General features: G+C 42.8%; 1 protein-coding gene across 6 annotated transcripts in view; it reads left to right on the top strand.

Moving 5' to 3' along the window:
- The window catches only part of SPHKAP (SPHK1 interactor, AKAP domain containing), a 329639-nt gene that overhangs the window by 285497 nt on the left and 21815 nt on the right, over positions 1 to 22327 (top strand). For all 6 annotated transcript variants that reach the window (XM_068280530.1, XM_068280531.1, XM_068280532.1 and 3 more), the window contains one exon: positions 4559 to 7940. In XM_068280530.1, coding sequence (XP_068136631.1) covers positions 4559 to 7940 — 3382 coding nt within the window. The remainder of the gene's footprint in view (positions 1 to 4558; positions 7941 to 22327) is intronic.

The following is a 22327-nucleotide window of genomic DNA, read 5'->3' as shown; positions in this document are numbered from 1 at the left end:
TTTTGGTTATTGTTTACTTTTTTATATTTGATAGGAATCCATGTACTCCTTGTAGAAATCTAGGAAGCCATGGACCTGTTAGAAAGTTCTTGCTGTGGGCGCTGCTTGTGACTGTTATAAAGCAAGCTCTAATTGACTAATCAGCAGCTACCTTCACTATAGTCTGATACACAAGCAAAGGAATTTGTATTTGTTTATGCAATCACAGTAGACATTTAAAAAAAATTAGTCCAGTAATTTAAAAAATTAAAGTTTCTCAAGTAAACAAAAAAACCTCCCACTATTTTCCTGTACAATCATTTCTATGAAAAAAGGAGAAAATCAAATGTTTTGTTTGAAGTGTGCGTGTTTGCGTGGCCACCTAGTTTTAGAGTTGTAAGAACAGCATAGTATTGAATTAAAGTCTTGGAGCAAGTCTTGGGGAAGGAACATGAACACACAGCATTAGGGGCGTAGCAATAGGGGTGCAGAGGTTGCGACCGCATCAGGGCCCTTGGGCCAGAGAGGCCCGAGGGGCCCTCCCTCAACCATAGTATTAGCTCCCTATTGGTCCTGTGCTGATAATAATCACTTCTATAGATACTTTGAATAATGGTAATCATTATCAAACTGTTCCCCATCCCCTTCTTGCACCTCTGACACTGTAGTTGCCATTGGCAGGTTTTGGTGCACCGTATCAATGGTTATGTATAGAGTGCTTGGGGGGCCCCATTGTAAAACTTGCATCAGGGCCCACAGCTTCTTAGCTACGCCACTGCACTGCATATCAGGTCTGAGGTACGAAGCAGGGATAAAATTGTTGCACGCTGCAATTTTACCGGTACTAAACGCTTAAACTAAACATACTGCTTTGTGCATAAGGCTTTATGGGGCTGATTCAGAAAGCTTTTCTATTGAATTACCTCACCTTATTTATTAACAATTTCTTAGAGTGGACAGAAGGAAAACAGAGAGAAATGCAACCTGTAGCCTGTCTAATTTCCCTTCATCTGTGACTAATCATAAGTTGTAATTTCTCTCAGCTGTGTCATCTCAGGAATCTCCTCTGCCACGGCATAGAGTTAATTGGTAAACACAGGATGTTAACATTATGGGCTCGATTCACTAAAGCGTGATAACTCAGTTATCACGTGTAAAGGCTTTGCACGTGCTAAGTATCATTATCACATGCTGAGTATCATTATCACGTGCTAAGTATCATTATCACGTGCTAAGTATCATTATCACATGCTACATATCATTATCACGTGCTAAGTATCATTATCACATGCTATGTAGCATTATCACGTGCTAAGTATCATTATCACATGCTACGTATCATTATCACGTGCTAAGTATCATTATCACGTGCTACGTATCATTATCACGTGCTAAGTATCATTATCACGTGCTACGTATCATTATCACATGCTACGTATCATTATCACGTGCTAAGTATCATTATCACGTGCTAAGTATCATTATCACGTGCTAAGTATCATTATCACGTGCTAAGTATCATTATCACGTGAAGTCAGTGCAGATCACGCGAACGGAATGTAGATCATGAATTGTTACTGTATACAGTACATATAGCGACGCGTGTTAAACTTTGCCATTGAAAACGACGGCACTTCGCACGATCAGAAGATAGAGTTTGGTAATTAAATCAACAATGGTGCTTACATTAACATGTGAGTCAATGTAATACGGCGCGCGCAAAGTTTAACACGTGTCGCTTTATGTACTGTATACAGTAATAATTCATGATCTACATTCCGTTCCCGTGATCTGCAGTGACTTCACGTGATAATGATACTTGGCACGTGATAATGATACTTGGCACGTGATAATGATACTTGGCACATGATAATGATACTTGGCACGTGCTAATGATACTTAGCACATGATATCATGTGCAAAGCGGCTTATCACTGTTGTGCTAAGTGTTAGTAGAAGTAGAAGGAAGTCAGCCGGCACCATCCAGAGTATTATTCATGCTCTTTTGTTGTCAAATCATCACAGCAGAAAAATGCAAACAATGCAATGCGACGTTTCGACAATGGTAAGTGTTAGCACGCTTTAGTGAATCGAGCCCTATGTCTGTTTTCCGTGAAAGCAGGAAGTGGACACTGAAGATTTCTTTAAAGGTTATGCTGTTTGTGTACCGTATATACTCGCATACAAGCCGAATTGTTGACCCCCAAAAAGGGGGCCAAAAGTTGGGGGGTCGGCTTGTATGCGAGTCGTGGGTGGTGGTCTGCGCCCCCCGCCCGCCCGCTCGCTCGCCCGCCCGCTCGCTCGCCCCCTCCCTCCGCGGCCGCCGCTGCTGCTAAATTACCTGCTTCAGCGGCCGCTTCCTAATCCGGGTTCCCCTCTTCATCCTGCGGACTCCGTAACTGTATTACAGCAGCACGCCCGGCGCTGCTGCTGTGACGATGCAGGGGGCAGGAAAGAGTGGTTCCCCTGGTAACGGTGCATCGCCGTTACCAGGGGAACCGCTCTTTCCTGGCCCCTGCATCGTCACTGCAGCAGCGCCGGGCGCGCTGCTGTGATACACTTACGGAGTCCGCAAGATGAAGAGGGGAACCCGGATTAGGAAGCGGCCGCTGCCTAAAGCAGGTAATAGCAGCAGCAGCGGCCGCGGAGGGAGGGAGGGAGGGAGGGAGCGTGCGGGGCAGGGCACTACACTGGGCACTATACTAGCTATACTGAGCACTATACTAGCTAAACTGGGGCACTATACTAGCTATACTGAACACTATACTAGCTATACTGAGCACTATACTAGCTAAACTGGGGCACTATACTAGCTATACTGGGCACTATACTAGCTATACTGAGCACTATACTAGCTATACTGAGCACTTTACTAGCTATACTGAGCACTATACTAGCTAAACTGGGGCACTATACTAGCTATACTGAGCACTATACTAGCTAAACTGGGGCACTATACTAGCTATACTGAGCACTATACTAGCTAAACTGGGGCACTATACTAGCTATACTGAGCACTATACTAGCTAAACTGGGGCACTATACTAGCTATACTGAGCACTATACTAGCTAAACTGGGGCACTATACTAGCTATACTGAGCACTATACTAGCTATACTGAGCACTATACTAGCTAAACTGGGGCACTATACTAGCTATACTGAGCACTATACTAGCTAAAGTGAGCACTATACTAGCTATACTGGGCACTATACTAGCTATACTGGGGCACTACCTACCCATACTGGGCACTTTACTAGCTATACTGGGACACACTAGGGGAATAAGGCGGCCAGCATTTCCTACCCCCGGCTCATATGGGGGTCAATCATTTTCCCCTGTTTTTTCAGGTAAAAGTTGGGGGTCGGCTTATATGCGGGTCGGCTTATATGCGAGTATATACGGTATGTTTTAGAGCAGAGAGGAAGTTCTGAGTTCAAGTCTGCTTTTTAACTGACTAAGTGACAGGTTTTGGACTAGTCCTTCTCTTCATAGGCGATTCTCAGCAAGACTTTTATTTTTTATAAAGATATTCCCTAAAAAGAAGTTAAACAATGATGCTGGCCAGCTTCCCTGGTCGCTACACAGTTTTTTGGCAGTTGGACAGAGCAAATGCCATTCACTGAGTGCTTTTGAAAATAAATATATCCCTGAGAATTGTCCATGAAGAGATGGACTAATCCAAAACCTGTCGCTTCTGTCAGATTTCTACTACCTACTGTGAGTGACAGCAACATAGGAGAAAAGTAATTTATGGCTCATTTTACTCTGGAAAAAAACATACTTGTTATTTGCATTTCTTTGCACATATATTACATTTTACAATTTTTTGCCAAAGTGCCCCTTTAACTCATGTTATATTTATCCTTATCTTGGTATCTCTTGAATTATCTCCTTATGTATTAGCTCTTCTTGCAGTTAAGATGAAAAATAAGCTTGGTGAATCAACCCTATTCTCTCTTTCACTTGCATGTATGAAGCTCTGTGTGCTATGCAAATGACTAGTGCATATAAAAGAAAGCTCCAGGCACATTTCCATGAAGAGTGTAAAACATAGCCCTAAGAAATGCAATCAAGTGGCAGGTTTATAAAGTAACATATTTTTTTTTATTTCTGCTGAGACACTAAATCGCAAAATAGAACATTTTAGTTTAGTTATAAGAAATAGTCTCTGAATTCAGTGCACTATGACCTAAGGTGATCCGCAGAGTCAGACGGTATAAAAAAATATTTATTCCTGTCATCTTTCAAGAAGTCTTATTTGCTTTCCATAAAATAAATCTCAACCTTCCTTCAGTGTTTTATATTATTGATGAGACTTGACTTATATTTCTCAGCAATACAAGATCAAATGCTAAAATCAAACCCCATTAGACTTTGAAGCATCTCTGCATCTGTAACTTGCTCAGAAGACGTGAATCCGAATGAACAGTGGATTTTTCCATCCTACTGTGGTCATGCTTGTATTTCTGTACCGTGTGTGCCTTGAGAACTTTTACTCTTGTACTGTAAAATCTTCACAGAAAAACTATGCAACTTAAACTAGTTCTGACCCACTTTTTTCACCCTTTAATTTCAGAGCCTCCTGAAGAGCTTAAAAGAGGCAAAAGAAAAGCACCAGAAAATCCACTAAACAAAAAGAATGGAAGAGCAAATCTCAGGAGAGAGGAACACCTTGTTAATTTTGTGCATGGAGTGGACTCAGGGAGGAGATGTGAAGGAAGGAGACCCTCTCTCTTGGGCACTAGCTTGGATGGGACAACTGAGAGAAAGTACCAAACAACTGGTGAGGCTGACCACTGCACAGACTCTTTTGAAGACCCTGCAACCACAGGACAGTATGCAACAAATTTGGCAGAGTGTGTGCTGCAGGACGCATTCATAAGATTGTCACAGTCTGACGGTGCTTTTACCAAGGAAGCAGCCGTCAGTATATCAGCTGGAGACTCTTTACTTTCTGATGTCGTCAACAAAGAAGGTTCTTCTGCAGCATCCCGATCTTGGAATGATCTTCCAAAAATTGTTATAGTTCAGAGTCCAGATAGTTGTGATGGCCAAACTGAATGGGTGGATGAATCTTCATGGTCTGAGCAAGAGAACACTACAAATGCATATGACCATTGGACAGACGAAGATGGCTCTTCTGGCTCTACGCAGAGTACTTTAGAAGTAGCTTTAGCATGTGCAGCATCAGTAATAAGTACAATCTCCAGTCCTCAATCTTCAGAGCAAAGTAAAGTGAACCAGTCAGAAAATGGGGATTCCAAAGGGAAAGACCTTTCTGAGACTAGTATAGTAGGTTTTCCAAGTGCTCCACTAGGGACTGATTATTCATTGCCCTCTGCGCTGAGTGGACTTACCCGAGTGGCTAGTGCAGTAGCTGTTTGTGGACTGGGGGACCAGAAGCAAACCTACTACCCCACTACTTCAAGTGGGCTGCTGGTTGCAGCTGATGCTTCAACAGCTGTGGCTTTACACTGTAGCATTGCATTAGGGACAAGTATGGAGAAATTCAAGGACAACATTGCAAAGGTTCTTCTTAAAGAAGCAGCTGTATTGTTAACCAATCCTAGTAAGTACAGGAATGTGGGAGAGTTTCTTGAGTCTATGAATAACAAAATCTTAAGCAGTGTTAGTTCTTCCAAATGTGTCCATGTGGGTAATGTTGTTAATGATGATCTGGCTCATAACTTATCGGATACAATACTGAGACATTCAGCCGATATGGCCATTGAAAGCCTGCAGAGTGCCAATAGTCAACAGCCATCCTCTTCTTCAAGTGATTTTGTCACAACCACCACAGAGCTTCTGTATAACGTCATGCATTTCACCTGTAAGAAAATGAGCGATCTTGTGCAATCTGAGGACTTACCTTCAACAACAGAGCCTGCCCATCAAAGGTCTGCTGGCATAGAGAAAGTAGATCATCAAAATGAGGATTTAATTCACTTGGCAAAATTTCACAGGCCATCAGTTCCAAGGAATGATAGCATTCCATTACGAAGTATTAGCTTAGAGCAAAAAGTTGACGTTTCACAGAATCAGCCTAAAAATGAAGTGATGGACATCAATAAGACATGTTACAGTAATGTGACCCAGCCACAGGTAAAAACTTCATGTGCTAAACAGTGCTTGAAAAGGGAACGATATAAACGTCATCATGATCAACATAAGGCTTTCTTGGCAAGTGACAGCACTCATTCGGATGAGGACTATAGACATTACCCAGACAAGGGATCCATTGATCTACTGACAACAGCAAGTCAAGAGAATGTGAACTATGAACCTAATATTTCCAAGGAATTTATCATGAGTTCATCTTTGGTTGGTGGCCATGCTCTGCTGCCCTCTCAAGCTGGGTTGCCTCTGAAACATCCAGTCAGTAATTACTGCATAACTGACTTTGCAGATGACTTAGCAGAAACTGTTGTGTCTATGGCAACTGAAATAGCCGCTATATGCCTGGAAAACTCAAATGGAAAGCAGCCATGGTTTTGTGCCTGGGCAAAAGGAAGTGAATGCTTGCTGCCTCCTTGTAGAACAGTAAAAAGGAAAAAGGAGACCTCCTCTGGTGGAGCAGTAGTAAGAAGACATAGGCCACCACGCCTCAGTGAAATAAAGAAGAAGACCGATGAACACCCAGAGCTTAAGGAAAGACTAATGAACCGAGTGGTAGATGAATCTATCAACCTGGATGACGCCCAAGATTCTGTTACGGCTTTTGCAAATGAAGTGGCTTCAAAAATAATGAACTTAACAGAAGCATCTGTATCAGATCCATTGTGGCAAGGCCAAAACTTGTCAAGAAACCGGTTACACTGTGACCGATGGAATAGAGGTAAAGCGGCCAGCTATGAAAGCATTCCGGAGGAAGATTTAGATGCCAAAAGTCTTGTCAACAGACTTGGCCTTGGGAATACACTGGGACAGCCATTCAGCAGGACTAGTTCAGTATCCAAACAGTCAAGCTGTGAAAGCATCACAGATGAATTTTCTAGGTTTATGGTCAATCAAATGGAAAATGAAGGACGAGAGTTTGAGCTGCTGTTGGACTATTATGCCGGGAAGAATGCAAGTAGCATTCTGAATTCTGCATTGCAGCAGCTTTCCAGGAGAAATAGCCACCTGAATGTGAAACCCGCATGTCTTTCTAAACAGTCTAGTACAGAGAGCATCACTGAAGAGTTTTATCGGTACATGCTAAAGGAGATAGACAAGGAAAGTAAGGACAATTATTCCAGCAGAAAAACAGCAGAGTGGACAAGCAATTTAATGCCTCCATCTGCCCGCACACCCTTCTGCTTCCGCCAATCCTCCATGCCTTGTAACAGATCCTCCAGTGCACGGTTATCTATAAATTCTCCAGTAAAAGCAAACTCGCTGGATGGGTTTGCAAGGAGCTCCTCTAGAGATTTCCTGAACATTCAGCCTGTAAATGCCATTTCTTCTACAAATCTCTGCAAGTCAGACTCTTGTCTATACCAAAGGTGCCAGACTGACCAGGCAACAGATGTGTTAATACATGAGACCTGGTCCAGCTCTATTGAGGCATTAATGCGCAAAAATAAAATCATAGTAGACAGAACTGAAAGCATAGATGAAGCCCCAGCAGCAAATGTGGACAGTTACGCTAATAAGCTGGTGGTGGACATTGTTCAAAGTGGTAAATCTATGAACACCTCCCAGGAAGAATTATTTGAAAGCACAAACAAGGAAAGCTTTAATAACGATAAGCATTCTTCACAAAGCCAACAGAAGCCTACAGACAATCAGGACACCTTATTAGCGAGAAAATCTGTATCTCTCCGTCAGTCAGGTGCATCGTTCGGAACCATGGAAGTACCGCTCATTCAGATTGAAGCAGAACACCATGAAGATGGAGAAGAAAATGTGCAGAGGAACTTCCATTCTGTAGAGAAGTCCAAGCCGGATGGAGCAAGAATCCTTTCTTCTGGAGTCAGGTATGTGTGGCAGATATACAGACAAGGTTTTCTAGTTACTGTAACCTGATCAATGTAAACACAACAGATGATAATATTATATACAGGTAGTCCCTGACTTACGAACGCCCGACCTACAAATGACCCGCCGATACGAATGGCATGGATTCTCTTTTTTCCATGGGAACATGTCCAAAAAAAAAAAATTCAAATTGGAAAAAATCGATTTAAAAAAAAGAAAAGAAAAAATGGCTTTAAAACTTGTACAAACAAGTACAAAGTGCAAAGGTGACACAGAGGGGGACACTGGAGGCACAGAGGAGGTACAGGGGACAGAGATGGCACAATGTACTGACTTAAGAACAGATTCAGATTAAGAATGAGCCTACAGTCCCTATCTCGTTCGTTAACCGGGGACTACCTGTATAGTCAAAATTTCCATGCATGCCAGAATAATTTGCAGGTTGTTGCATCTGCTGTAATTTGTGGAACTAATGAAATCTTGCTTTTTTACTAATGGTGCTTATGTTTTTCATCCTCTCCTCTCCTCCTTTTTGTTTTTAGTTTAACTTTAAATTATTATAACAAATGTATAGTTTTAGGTTCTTCCGGAATTTTTGATGGCACTGTAGTTAATGACTGCAAACCCTAAAATATACTTCACTTGGCACAATTAACCCTTAGACTGCCACTGACATTTATACGGTGGACATCTATGGGCATTTCTGTTTCCCCATATTCCTGTGCCACAGAAAGGCGTTTAGTAAAAAGTTCGGGCTCAGTGCCAACTTTCTACTTAAAGGGATACTGTAGGGGGGTCGGGGGAAAATGAGTTGAAGTTACCCGGGGCTTCTAATGGTCCCCCGCAGACATCCTGTGCCCGCGCAGACACTCACCGATGCTCCGGCCCCGCCTCCGGTTCACTTCTGGAATTTCTGACTTTAAAGTCAGAAAACCACTGCGCCTGCGTTGCCGTGTCCTCGATCCCGCTGATGTCATCAAGAGCGCACAGCGCAGGCCCAGTATGGTCTGTGTCTGCGCAGTACACTCCTGGTGACATCAGCGGGAGCGAGGACACGGCAACGCAGGCGCAGTGGTTTTCTGACTTTAGAGTCAGAAATTCCAGAAGTGAACCGGAGGTGGGGCCGGAGCATTGGGGAGTGGCTGCGCCAACACAGGATGTCTGCGGGGGACCATTAGAAGCCCCGGGTAAGTTCAGCTCATTTTCCCCCGACCCCCCTACAGTATCCCTTTAAAATATGTGAATAATTCTAAGATGTTGCAGAGTTATGCAAATGGTACTGCAAATCTATGAAGCTTGAAATTGTAGTAATGTTTTCACTGCAAGATTTCATTAATCCATTTTACAATATATTTTCATAATTATCATAATTTTGTATCATAATAATTAGCATAATTCTCAATTATCACAAATGTACACTTCAATGACATCTCTACTGACTATTGTGGACTTTGTTATATGTAGATTTGGGCAGGACATTTAATAATCATAATACATACATAGCTGGTACTGGTGTGTAGCTTTCTAAAAAAATGGCAGTCTTAAGGGGCCGATACACTCAGCCAATTAATGGCCGATCGATCAATCGAAATCGATCTATTGCAAATTGTTTGCCGATGCGATCGATTTGCGGCCGATTTCGATCGGTTTCAATCAATCGGCCAGGGTGGAAAATCAAAATCGATCTGAAGAGATTGCTTATCAATTTGCATTGGCCCCAATGCAAATCTGATGGCAAAAAAATGCCATCAGATCGATTTTCAAAAGATTTCAAACTGAAATCTATTGGAAATCTGTTTCTATTTCTCACTACCGAAATTGTGTACAGGTAAACTACGTTATTCACACTTTGCCATACAGGCTTGACCTTTGTGTACAATACAGTTTATTAAAACATTTCCCTGTTAGACATGCAAATGTGTTTCATACATATAAACAGACTCAGGGGTTGGCCAACCCCTGAGTCTGTTTATATGTATGAAACACATTTGCATGTCTAACAGGGAAATGTTTTAATAAACTGTATGAAATCTGTTTCTAGTAAAAAATGTTCCTAAACACATCAGATAGATCAGAAATCTATCTGATGATCTATCTGCTGCTAATCTAACGAGTGTATGGCCACCTTTATTAATATTGGCCGGGACAGGAACAACTGGAACCAATTTATCAAGACCAGTACAAAAAAGGATGTGAAAATGGAGATGTTGCCCAAAACAAATGTTCAGTATCTTTATTTTATTTAGCAATCAAAACCTGATGGATATTCCTGGGCAGCCCCCAATGATTGCTGTGACTGTTTTTTAAAAAACTTTCAGACCTCAGTGGTTGCTGAAGTGGGGTCCAGTTGGAGATGCAGTATTTTCTCAGATTATGACATTTCGAAAATAGAGATAATTTTATGGTCCTTTAACAAATGACATCCCAGAAAATGTGTTTTGTGTATGTCTGCATATTAATATTATATTTATATAGTGCTAACATCTTCCGTAGCCCTGTACAACCGAAAAAATTATATAATAATGGAGAGCATAGATACATGAGATGGTTAACATACTATACAATCAGGACATCCAGTGACACACAATTGATGTGTAGTTTGAATAACCTCACCAATACTGATGTTCATTTGATAAAATGCACAGAAACAGGAAACACAAGGGAGAGGTCCCGTTCCTTGCAAGCAGTGTGGGAGCTGCAGCCCTCCTAACGTCCGTTTTTCTCTATTAGCGTCTTCAGAGGCCACACTGCTAATAGAGCGAAACAGACTTTAGGCGGGTCGCCGCTCCCACACTTACCCACAGCCATTCTTCTTAACGGAACGGGTATGTGCTTATGACGTGTCATGCTGGTAGTGACTTGTGATAGCCATTGGTGTTTGATATACTTGTAAGCCAACACAATAAAGCTTTTTTTATCCTGGGGCAACGGAGTGCCGGAGTACTTATCTATTATATTGATGCCTCTGTGATTTACGTTGGTTTTAAATTCAAATGCAAATTGCCATGTGAAAAAAGGCATATAATAGAGTCTCTTTGATTCATTTTCCACTTTCTATAACCTCCACTCCTGTAACATATTTCCAGTCTCATCTTTACACCTGCACTGTATACTGTAGCACTTTATATTAAATATGGTAAGCTATTAGCCACCATTCAGTACATCTAATGCCAAGTAATTATAGCTGCAACACTAACAATTATTTTTTCTCTATGGATTATTCCCAGCTACTCAGTAAAGTGATGTCAGGTGTTAATGAGCAATGCAAATTCTTAAATTCTCTGTTCTTCTGGGTATCTCCACCAGAAGAAACCTCAGGACTTGGGATGTGAAAATTGAAATCACTCCCTTGTATAGGAAGGCTGTGCTTATGTGAGAACTGAGAACTCATTTTTTATTTATTTTATTTATTTATTTATTTATTAGTAATTCCGAAATGTGAACATGTGGTGGCTTTCTGGGCTGGAAGAAAACAGCAAACGTTTTGCAAGGCGCTCTCTGGGCTTGATTCACAAAGCTGTGATAACTAAGAAAGTGCTTTGCGCGCGTTGTAGCGCATTTTCGCATGCAAAAATTCTCCCAGGCCAATGCGGCGTGTTTTGGCACGGGCAGCAAAATAGGCACAATCTAAATAAGTGTGTTCCCTGCCCTAAGGTGGCCATACACCACAGAGGGCTTGAATCACAAAGCAGTGATAACTGTTATCACGCTGTGAAAAGTGCTTCGCGCGAAATTTCGATTGAAAACTGTTATCACACACAAAAAAATCACATGCGCGCGATAACGCTAATTTTTGCGCGTTAATGTTTGCGTTCACGTGATAATGCGAATTTATTGCACGTACGCGGAACGTTAACACACGAAAGCAAAGTTTTGCATGAAATTGCACGCAAAGCACTTTTCACAGCGTGATAACAGTTCTCATTGCTTTGTGAATCGAGCCCTCTGTGGTGTATGGCCACCTTAGGGCATGGAACACACTTATTTAGATTGTGAGTATTTTGCTGCACATGCCAAAACACGCACTGCCGCACTGGCCTGAGAGATAGGAGAACCCAGCATTTGTTAGTATACTTTGAGCATGTACAGATATGGCGATATACTTGTGACACTTTGAACTCAAACTGGGATCCATGAATTTGTGCATTGTGATTGGCTGCTTTAAGCACAGGCTTGGAAATAATGATTGGCTGGTAGTGAATGTGGCTTATTCAAAATAAATGCTTCTGGGTAATAATGTAATTATACAAGAAACAGAATCTGAGTGGAGTTAGGTGCATGTTTGAGAGGCTCAACGTTCATTTTTTTCAGCAATGTGTCTAAGCCCTGTGGGGGATAATTTACATGTGAAGAGTGCAGTCATGACAGGCTGTATCATAAGGTAAGGAATTTAGAGATATATAAGTGTTTTTGGACAGTGGTAAGTGGTAGGAATGACCATAAGGTCATAACTAATGATGCAGTATTTGTGCTTTGGTAGATTTGCGGCGTACACACTGATTTTCTGCCTTATCTCCTATACCTATTTCCTGTACATTTTTGGAGTGCGGAATGTGAAGTGAGACTCCTGACAATCCTCATGAAGTTTTACTGTGCATTTTTTCAGTGCTTACATTGTTATTGTTTTTTTGGTGGTGCTGGTGCCCATAGTGAAAGCTACCCCCTACTGCAAACTGCAGCTCGCTCACCACTACCAGGCTGTGAGAGTGTCTGTGTCGGCAGAAGGGCTATGGGAAAATGGCGTCCAAAGCCCAGCACTGGAGTCTATTTGTGTATCCAATGCTGCACTCCAGCCATTTTTCTGTAGCCCTGCTGTGCTTGGCATAACGCAGGGAATTTGAAGCAGTCCTGCTGCAATGAAGATCGGGGAGTGAGGCTGGAGGCCGATAGAGGAATTTTCTGCCAGGTGAGTAGATTGTTTTTATTTTCAGGTGCCACACCAGGGATATTAGGGGACAATAACTGGGGGGGGGGGGGGGGAGGGGCTCTTTGCCTACTATATCTTATGGGGTTATTACTAATAGAGATAAAAAAAAACACAAGGACACCGGGAGCCCGATATGGTGTATTATCGTTGCGAAACCTGGTCTATCGTAGTGAAAATATACTCACAATTCTGGGTTGCTTTTGAAGGCAACCACCATCAGATCATGTGGAGAAGTACCGTCTCCGCTCGGCCTTGTTGGTCGTCGCTCCCGGTAAAGGGAAAAAAATCACCACTATATTACTACTGTGGTGTAACCCCCACATCGTGAGGTACTGTTTAGCATAAGACACTGTGGGAGGCGCCCCTATGTTTCAAAGCACATAACAATAACAATAACAATAATATTTATATAGCGCTTTTCTCCCTGGGGACTCAAAGCGCTGTGACCCTGCATTATGCAGTCTCAAAGGCTAGGGAAAAGAGGTGAGTTTTTAGCCTTTTTTTAAAGCTGTCCAGAGAAGGAGCCTCTCGTACTGATTGTGGAAGTGAGTTCCATAGAGTAGGGGCTGCATAGGAAAAGGCCCGAGCACCAAATGTTAAGTGTATCCTGGGAATAACCAGCTTCATCTTGTTGGCAGAGCGGAGGATGCGTGGAGGGGCATAAAGTTCCAATAGATCCGCTATGTATTTGGGTCCCATGTGGTGTAGAGCCTTGAATGTCAGCAGGCAGATCTTAAAATTGATTCTCCATTTTACTGGCAACCAGTGAAGAGTTTGCAGTACTGGGGTGATGTGTGAGCTGCGGGGGGCATTGGCTAGGAGTCTGGCTGCAGCATTCTGTACTAGCTGTAAGGGGCGCAGAACCTTATCTGTAGATCCGATTAACAGGGCGTTGCAGTAGTCTAGGCGGGAGGATACAAATGCGTGAACCAGGGAAGGTAGGTCTTCAGCTGGGATTAGGTGTTTTATTTTCGCTATATTTCTTAGATGGAAGAAGGAAGACTTGACGACAGCTGATACCTGCTGTCTGAGTTTTAGATTTCCATCCAGGATCACCCCAAGGTTTCGCACAGAGTCTTTATACTGTACAGTATCTCCCCCAATTGCTAGTTTGAGGTGGTGAGCGTTTTGAACTTTATCCATCATGTGTGGACCACCTACCACCAACACCTCTGTTTTGTCAGAGTTCAGCCTCAGCCAGCTGGTGTTCATCCAATTTTGTAAATCCACTAGACACGCATTTATGGATGCTGATGGGTCTTGGGTGCCAGGCTTGAAGGACAGATACAGTTGTGTGTCATCTGCATAACAATGGTATCCTAAACCATAGTTCTGGATTATTTTGCCCAGTGGGAGCATGTAGACTGCAAAGAGTAATGGTGATAGTACAGAACCCTGTGGAACTCCATAGGCAAGTGGCACTGGATTAGAGTAGTGTGTGCCCAGACATACTTGCTGTGTCCTGCCAGATAGGAAGGTCTGAAACCAGCTAAGAACAGTACCCCTTAGGCCACAGTAATTCTTCAGTCGCTGGATTAGTATTTCATGGTCCACAGTATCAAATGCTGCTGACAAGTCGAGAAGAATCAGAATTGAGCAATCACCCTTGTCCCTTGCAGTAAGTAGATCATTCATTACTCGGACTAATGCTGTTTCAGTGCTGTGCCTTTTCCTGAATCCTGACTGAAAAGTATCAAAGATGTTGTTATCTGTAAGCCTGGCTTCTAGCTGGTTGGCGACTGCTTTCTCGATAACTTTTGATAGGAATGGTAAGTTCGCCACAGGTCTGTAGTTGGTTACAGAATCAGGATCTAGTGATGGTTTCTTCAGGAGGGGTTTTATGATTGCTTTCTTTAGTTCTTCTGGGAAAAGTCCACTTTGCAAGGAGCACTGAGTGATTTTGTAAAGTGCTGGCCTGAACAGCGCTGGGCACTGCATTAAGGATCCAGTTGGGCCAGGATCCAGGTCGCAGGTAGTGGGGCGGAGACTTTGAATGAGAATTCCAAAATCTTCTACACTCAGAGTGTCAAAGACTTGCCATGGTGGTACGGTAGTAGGCATATGCAACGTCCAGTGGTCAATTGATGTTGTTGGTGTAATGCTGGCACGGATGGTAGACACCTTGTTTGTGAAGAAGGCAGAGAATTCTTCACACCTTTCCCTGGAGTATGTGGTTGGGGCTTTTAGGCAGGAAGGATTGCAGAGTGATTCCACTGTGTGGAAGAGTTGAGCAGCTCTGTTGTTGGCTGTAGATATTTTGTGTGAGATAAAGTCTGATTTTTTCTTGGTTATTGCTTGTTGGTATTGTCTGAGGTGTTGAACTAGGCTAGATTTGTGCTCCCCAGTCCCTGATTTACGCCACTGTCTTTCTAGTCTGCGCCCTTTCTTTTTTAGATCCATGATGGTTTTGTCAAACCAATTAGCTTTCTGCTTTTTGGTTGCTGATTTGGTGCGCCATGGGGCAATACTGTCAAGTGTTTCATATATCGTGTTGTTGTACTGGGTTACTAGAGAGTTTGGGTCCATTTGACTGTGGAGCAGATTTGTAAAATCCAGGTTGGCAGTTATCCTCTCCGGTGTTAATTTACTCAGGGGACGGGTTTTGATTGTTTCTTTAGGGAGCTGCTTGATAGGGTGATGTTCAATAGTAAACTTTATTATGTGATGGTCTGACCATACCACTGGGGTTACTGTTATGTTACTAATGTCCATTCCAAGGTGGAACAGTAAGTCTAGCGTATGCCCTCCTCTGTGGGTAGCTGATTTTACAACTTGTGTGAAGCCTAGTCCACCCATGAGATTTATTAGTTCATTTGCATCTTGTGATTGAGTGTTATCAGCCCGGATGTTGAAGTCACCAAGGATGATCCATCTCGGATAAGACAGAGCCAGCATGGCCAGAAGTTCTGGGAATTCCTGTAGGAAAGGGTCAGCATCTCCGGGGGGACGATAAACCACTAAAATTTTGAAGCCTTTACCAGCTGAGATCTGGGCACCTATACATTCAAAGGACTTTGTTGAGCCAACATTCAGGGCCCTGAGCTGCAGAGTTGTTTTGCCACAAATTGCTACACCCCCTCCTCTGCGGTCTCGTCTTCCCTCACTTAGGACTGAGTAATTGTATGGGATGGTTGCTTCCAATGTGGGGCCCGCATTGGCATCAATCCAGGTTTCAGTGATGCATGAAAAATCGCATGTCTGAATAAGGTCCGCAATAATGGCTGTCTTATTGTTTATAGAGCGGGCATTGCAGAGCAATGCAGTGACTGCATGGGGCTTAGCAATGGCGACTGGGTTCACTGCCGGGGTGTTACTGCATCTCTGACTAGGGACATGGTAACTTCTGCTACTTTCAGCCTCTGATTTCCAGTACACATCACTAGAGATCGCTGGAAAGTTCTTTTCTTTGAATGGACCTAGGTCCCTGAAGTTGGACTGAGACTGAGTGTGGCACTTTTTATGGGCCTGGCCGCCTTTTTTACCTCTGTGCGTTTTATTTAAAATCCCTAGAGATTCCAGCAAATTAGCTTGTTTTTTTCATATAGTGCAAAGGCAAATAATCAAAGGTAAGGGTAGTACGTCTTACCTGGTATGAAGACTCATACACATAATAGTAGTAGAAATCAATTTATTTAGCACTAAGGACAGCACGTTTCGCGATCACAAGTCGCTTCTTTAGGTCAATTATCGTGCTATAATCTAGAAGACGAACAGCTTAAACAATCTGTTTAAGAAGGTGGTTTTAATTGTTTTTAATTGTTGATGTTTTTTGGATAAGTCCTCAATAAATTATACTATTTTTGCATCATATCTGGATGTAAGGTGTGATATGTTACTAGTTTGTCTCCAGCAGGGCCGGGCCGAGGCAGAGGCGAGAGAGGCTCCAGCCTCAGGGCGCAGTGTCAATTCATTCAGCTGTCATTCCTAATTGTGTATGAAGCAGAAAGAAATAAGAAAAGGGGATACATAGCAGTGACTGCAAGCCAGATAACTAGATATTAAGGTGTTGGGGAGGTTGTGGGCCCTGTGGCCCTCTTAGTCTAATAGCAATAAGTGTGTGACGGCTGTGGTGGGAGGGATGGAGGGGCGCACTTTGGTGTCTCAGCCTTGGGTGCTGGAGGACCTTGTCCCAGCTCTGGTCTCCAGTGAGGGCCTCTTTCCTATGGGTTTACAAGTGTTTGTTCAGCCTTCAGGAGACGCATTATTATGTGCACGTCTATAGCTCTACTAGTGGTATAAATAATAAAATTGAACATTATTTTGTGTATAATTTGAGTTTGGATTGGTTCTGCTTTATCGGGTACTGGCCTCTTGTTTTTGAAATGGTGTATTTATACCCTATAGCACATTCTGCTCTGGTTCTGAGCCAATTATCTCTCATTGTAGAATAGTTTTTTTCAGACTACAATAGTTATTTATTATTATTTATATGGTATTATTATTTATATTTATATGGTGCTTGTCCAAATTTTCTTACACTTTTTTGCATTCTCTGATTGGTCAAATATTTTCGAGTTGACTCGGCATTCTCTAAATTGGTCCAATGCTTACGAGTTCTGTGTCTGGACTAAAATTGCCGAATTGCAGTAATGCAGTATTTCCACAGAAATCAGATTTACGAGTTCAGAAATGCAGATTTACGATAGGAAATGTGGAAATTTCAATTCCAGGAAATCCGAATGAGCATCCCTATCAGTAATTTAAATAAAAAAAGAGAGAAAGTGGAGTATAATACAAAGGAATACGCTCTTCTTTAATGTGAGGCTTTTTTCAGCATAGATCTCGAACAGTTGTCGCTTTCTATCTGCTCACTAGTCTCTAAGTGCTGTCTTTTGTGAAAAGCAAGTCATTGCACTTAACATATCCTGACAGCCGTGGTGTCCAGGTACATCATGTATTTTTTGTGTCATGCAGGGCTTAATAGAAAAAAAAGATGATAGGACATCATCTGATTGGCTGTCTGCCCTGCTGGGCAATGTGTAAAAGTAAGAGCGTAGGATGCAGTTACAGCCCAGAGCACTGCCAACCAGGCAAAGCCTTTTACTCTACATACACCTGCCAAATCTCAAAGCAGGAACTGATACAGAATAAATGGTATACATTGGGCTTGATATACAAAGCGGTGCTAACTGTTAGCATGCCTGTGAAAACCCCCTTAGCACGTCTAAACCAGCTTTTAGCGTGCAAAACTCTATGCGCGTAAAACTTTACACGCTTAAAACTTTACGCGCGCACTGCACAGAGCGCAGGCCGCTCCGCGCGAAGTGCCCATTAAGGCCTATGGGACTTAGCGCGCGGAAAACTTTGCGCGCAAAACTTTGCGCGCGATCTGATTGAGAAATCCGGTGCTAACCTACTTAGCACCCTGGTTAACACGTCTAAAGACTTTAGACATGCTAAGTAGGTTAGCACTGCTTTGTGAATCAAGCCCATTATGTACTAGTAGTCATTATGCAAGGTGTACATTGAATTGAGAGAAATAAGCAGTCTGTACAGTACTGTACAATTTTTTTTTTATTTTTTTTATTTTTTTTTTTACTTAAACCTGGTAAAATAATTCCCCCCCCCCTCCTTTTCCCCCCACCAACAGAGCTCTATGTTGGTGGGGTCTGGTCGCCCCTCCAGCCCCAACCCAAACCCCCCCCGTGTTTATTTTTTTTTAAATAAATGTTTATGCTATTTTTTTGTCTATATTTTTGGATATATATTTTTTTTTTAATCCCCTCCCTCCCCCCCAGCCGGCCAATCCTAGCGATTGGTTGTCATAGGCTTCTGCCTATGAGAGCCGATCGCTCTCTTGTCCCCCACACGGCTGTCCCCAGTACAGTGCTGCTGCTGATCGCAGCGCTGTACTATAGGTAAATCCGCTGTTTCGCCGTCTAACAGTCTTCCGAGCTGCAATCGCCGCTCGGAGACTGAAGGCGGGGTGGAGCTCCGCCCCTCAAGCAGGAGATGTGTGCGCAGCCTGTGCGCGATCTCCTGCAGTAGCTGGCTCCGGGACCTGACGCCAATTGGAGTTAGGCGGTCCTGGGGCTGCCGCCGCGACCACGCCCATTGGTGTGGGGCGGTCTTTAAGTAGTTAAACAACATCAAATTAGTGTTTTAGCTAATTGAAAGCAATAGTAAATGCTTGGAAATTGTTTAGAATTAATTATCATGTATTATGATTAAATACATATTTGTCAAGGGGTACTTGAGATAATGTTTACTATGCTAGTGGGTAGTTGGTGAGTACAGAGTTTTAAAAGGGGTACATACCTAGAGTTGAGCTGAAATTTTCGTAATTTCGCATTACTAAAATTACGCATGCGAAATTTGCGATTACGATGCGAAATTACAGTAGCGTAATTGCCATTAAAATCGTAATTGAAAATACCGTAAGCGTAATTTTCAACGCGTAATTTCGCGTTTCGTTCATGCCGTAATTTCGCATTAAACGCTACCGTAATTTCGCATTAAACCGTAACGCTCCGTATAATATAAAAAAGCCGCCGACTTTAAGGGTTAATAGCAAAGCCCCCTTAAATGCTAAGAGCCTCAAATTTGGAGAATGTATTAAGGAGATCAGGAGGAATAAGAGGAAATTTTTTTTTTTCAAAAAGACCTTATAGTTTTTGAGAAAATCGATGTTAAAGTTTCAAAGGAAAAATGTAAACATTTAAAACCCGCTGACTTTAACGGTTAATAGCAAAGCCTGCTTAAAGTTTAGGAACACCAAATTCCCAGGGTATATTAAGGGGATCAGTGGGAATAAGAGGAAAAAATTTTTTTCAAAAAGACCTTATAGTTTTTGAGAAAATCGATTTTTAAGTTTCAAGGGCGAAAATGTCTTTTAAATGCGGAAAATGTCAGTTTTTTTTGCACAGGTAACAATAGTGTATTATTTTCATAGATTCCCCCAAGTGGGAAGAGTTTTACTTACTTCGTTCTGAGTGTGGGAAAGTTAAAAAAAAAACGACGTGGGGTCCCCCCTCCCAGACCTCTTTAACCCCTTGTCCCCCATGCAGGCTGGGATAGCCAGAATGCGGAGCACCGGCCGCGTGGGGCTCCGCACCCTGACTATACCAGCCCGCATGGTCCATGGATTGGGGGGTCTCGGAAGGGGAGGGGCAGCCAAGCTTTCCCCTCCCCCTCCGAGCCCTTGTCCAATCCAAGGACAAGGGGCTCTTCTCCACCTCCGATGGGCGGTGGAGGTGGAGGCCGCGATTTCCTGGGGGGGGGGTTCATGGTGGAATCTGGGAGTCCCCTTTAAAAAGGGGTCCCCCAGATGCCCACCCCCCCCTCCCAGGAGAAATGAGTATAGAGGTACTTGTACCCCTTACCCATTTCCTTTAAGAGTTAAAAGTAAATAAACACACAAACACATAGAAAAAGTATTTTAATTGAACAAAAAACATAACCACGAAAAAAGTCCTTTAATATTCTTAATTAACCATTAATACTTACCTGTCCCTTTAAATAAATGATCCCTCGAAATAGCCTCGGAAATGTTCTATCAGTTACAATGTAACAAAGTTATTACAATGTAACAACTTTGTTACATTGTAACTACGCCGCACCCGACGTCACTCGTCGCCGCCGCATACGCGTCTGCGCTGCACGGACCCGACAGAGCTCTGAGCTATATAGCTCAGAGCTCTGAGAAGCATCTTTGTATTTTGGCTCCAAGGAGCCCCATTGGTCCTTAGCAGACCAATGGGGTTCCTTCAAATCAGAAGGAACCCCATTGGTCTGCTAAGGACCAATGGGGCTCCTTGGAGCCCAAATACAAAGATGCTTAGAGAGCTCTGAGCTATATGCTTAGAGAGCTCTGAGCTGCGGGGACTTAGCGTCCTGCATGGACGCGTAAGTGTATGCTGCGGCGGCTGAGCGGCGAGTGACGTCGGGTGCGGCGTAGTTACAATGTAACAAAGTTGTTACATTGTAATAACTTTGTTACATTGTAACTCATAGAACATTTCCGAGGCTATTTCGAGGGATCATTTATTTAAAGGGACAGGTAAGTATTAATGGTTAATTAAGAATATTAAAGGACTTTTTTCGTGGTTATGTTTTTTGTTCAATTAAAATACTTTTTCTAAGTGTTTGTGTGTTTATTTACTTTTAACTCTTAAAGGAAATGGGTAAGGGGTACAAGTACCTCTATACTCATTTCTCCTGGGAGGGGGGGTGGGCATCTGGGGGACCCCTTTTTAAAGGGGACTCCCAGATTCCACCATGAACCCCCCCAGGAAATCGCGGCCTCCACCTCCACCGCCCATCGGAGGTGGAGAAGAGCCCCTTGTCCTTGGATTGGACAAGGGCTCGGAGGGGGAGGGGAAAGCTTGGCTGCCCCTCCCCTTCCGAGACCCCCCAATCCATGGACCATGCGGGCTGGTATAGTCAGGGTGCGGAGCCCCACGCGGCCGGTGCTCCGCATTCTGGCTATCCCAGCCTGCATGGGGGACAAGGGGTTAAAGAGGTCTGGGAAGGGGGACCCCACGTCATTTTTTTTTTATATTTCCCACACTCAGAACGAAGTAAGTAAAACTCTTCCCACTTGGGGGAATCTATGAAAATAATACACTATTGTTACCTGTGCAAAAAAAACTGACATTTTCCGCATTTAAAAGACATTTTCGCCCTTGAAACTTAAAAATCGATTTTCTCAAAAACTATAAGGTCTTTTTGAAAAAAAATGTTTCCTCTTATTCCCACTGATCCCCTTAATATACCCTGGGAATTTGGTGTTCCTAAACTTTAAGCAGGCTTTGCTATTAACCGTTAAAGTCGGCGGGTTTTTAAATGTTTACATTTTTCCTTTGAAACTTTAACATCGATTTTCTCAAAAACTATAAGGTCTTTTTGAAAAAAAAATGTTTTCCTCTTATTCCTTCTGATCTCCTTAATATATTCTCCAAATTTGAGGCTCTTAGCATTTAAGGGGGCTTTGCTATTAACCCTTAAAGTCGGCGGCTACCTAACATTGATCCATGCGTCAACTTTTCCGCTTCGGGAGCATGGCCATACGCATTAATTTCCTAATACCCGTTGCAATGCGAAAATTACGCTTACGCGAAATTTCGCGAAATCCTTCTTCATTACGATTATGTACTTACGGCCATAAACGTAATTACACTAATTACGCGAAATTTCGCGAAATCGTAATTACGCCATTACGCTCATCTCTATACATACCAATACAATGTTAAGAAACACTGATCTAGGAAACGTGAGCATTGCTAAGTTAACAAGTATTAGGGCCTGTTTCCACTACACGTGGACTTTGGATGCAGAAAAACTGACTCCAATGAATGCCTATGGGCCTGTGTCCACTAAATGAGATTTTTCTGATGCAGATTTCCCATAGGCATTCATTGGAGTCAGTTTTCTGCATCCAGAATCCGCATGTAATGGAAATAGGCCCTTACACTACTTTCCTAAAGTGTGGCAGGGGCGTGTCTTTACAGGGAAACAGGA

This window comes from Hyperolius riggenbachi, chromosome 4 (genome assembly GCF_040937935.1).
Source record: "Hyperolius riggenbachi isolate aHypRig1 chromosome 4, aHypRig1.pri, whole genome shotgun sequence".
Lineage (NCBI taxonomy): Eukaryota > Metazoa > Chordata > Amphibia > Anura > Hyperoliidae > Hyperolius > Hyperolius riggenbachi.
This window is presented reverse-complemented; position numbering and strand designations above follow the sequence as displayed.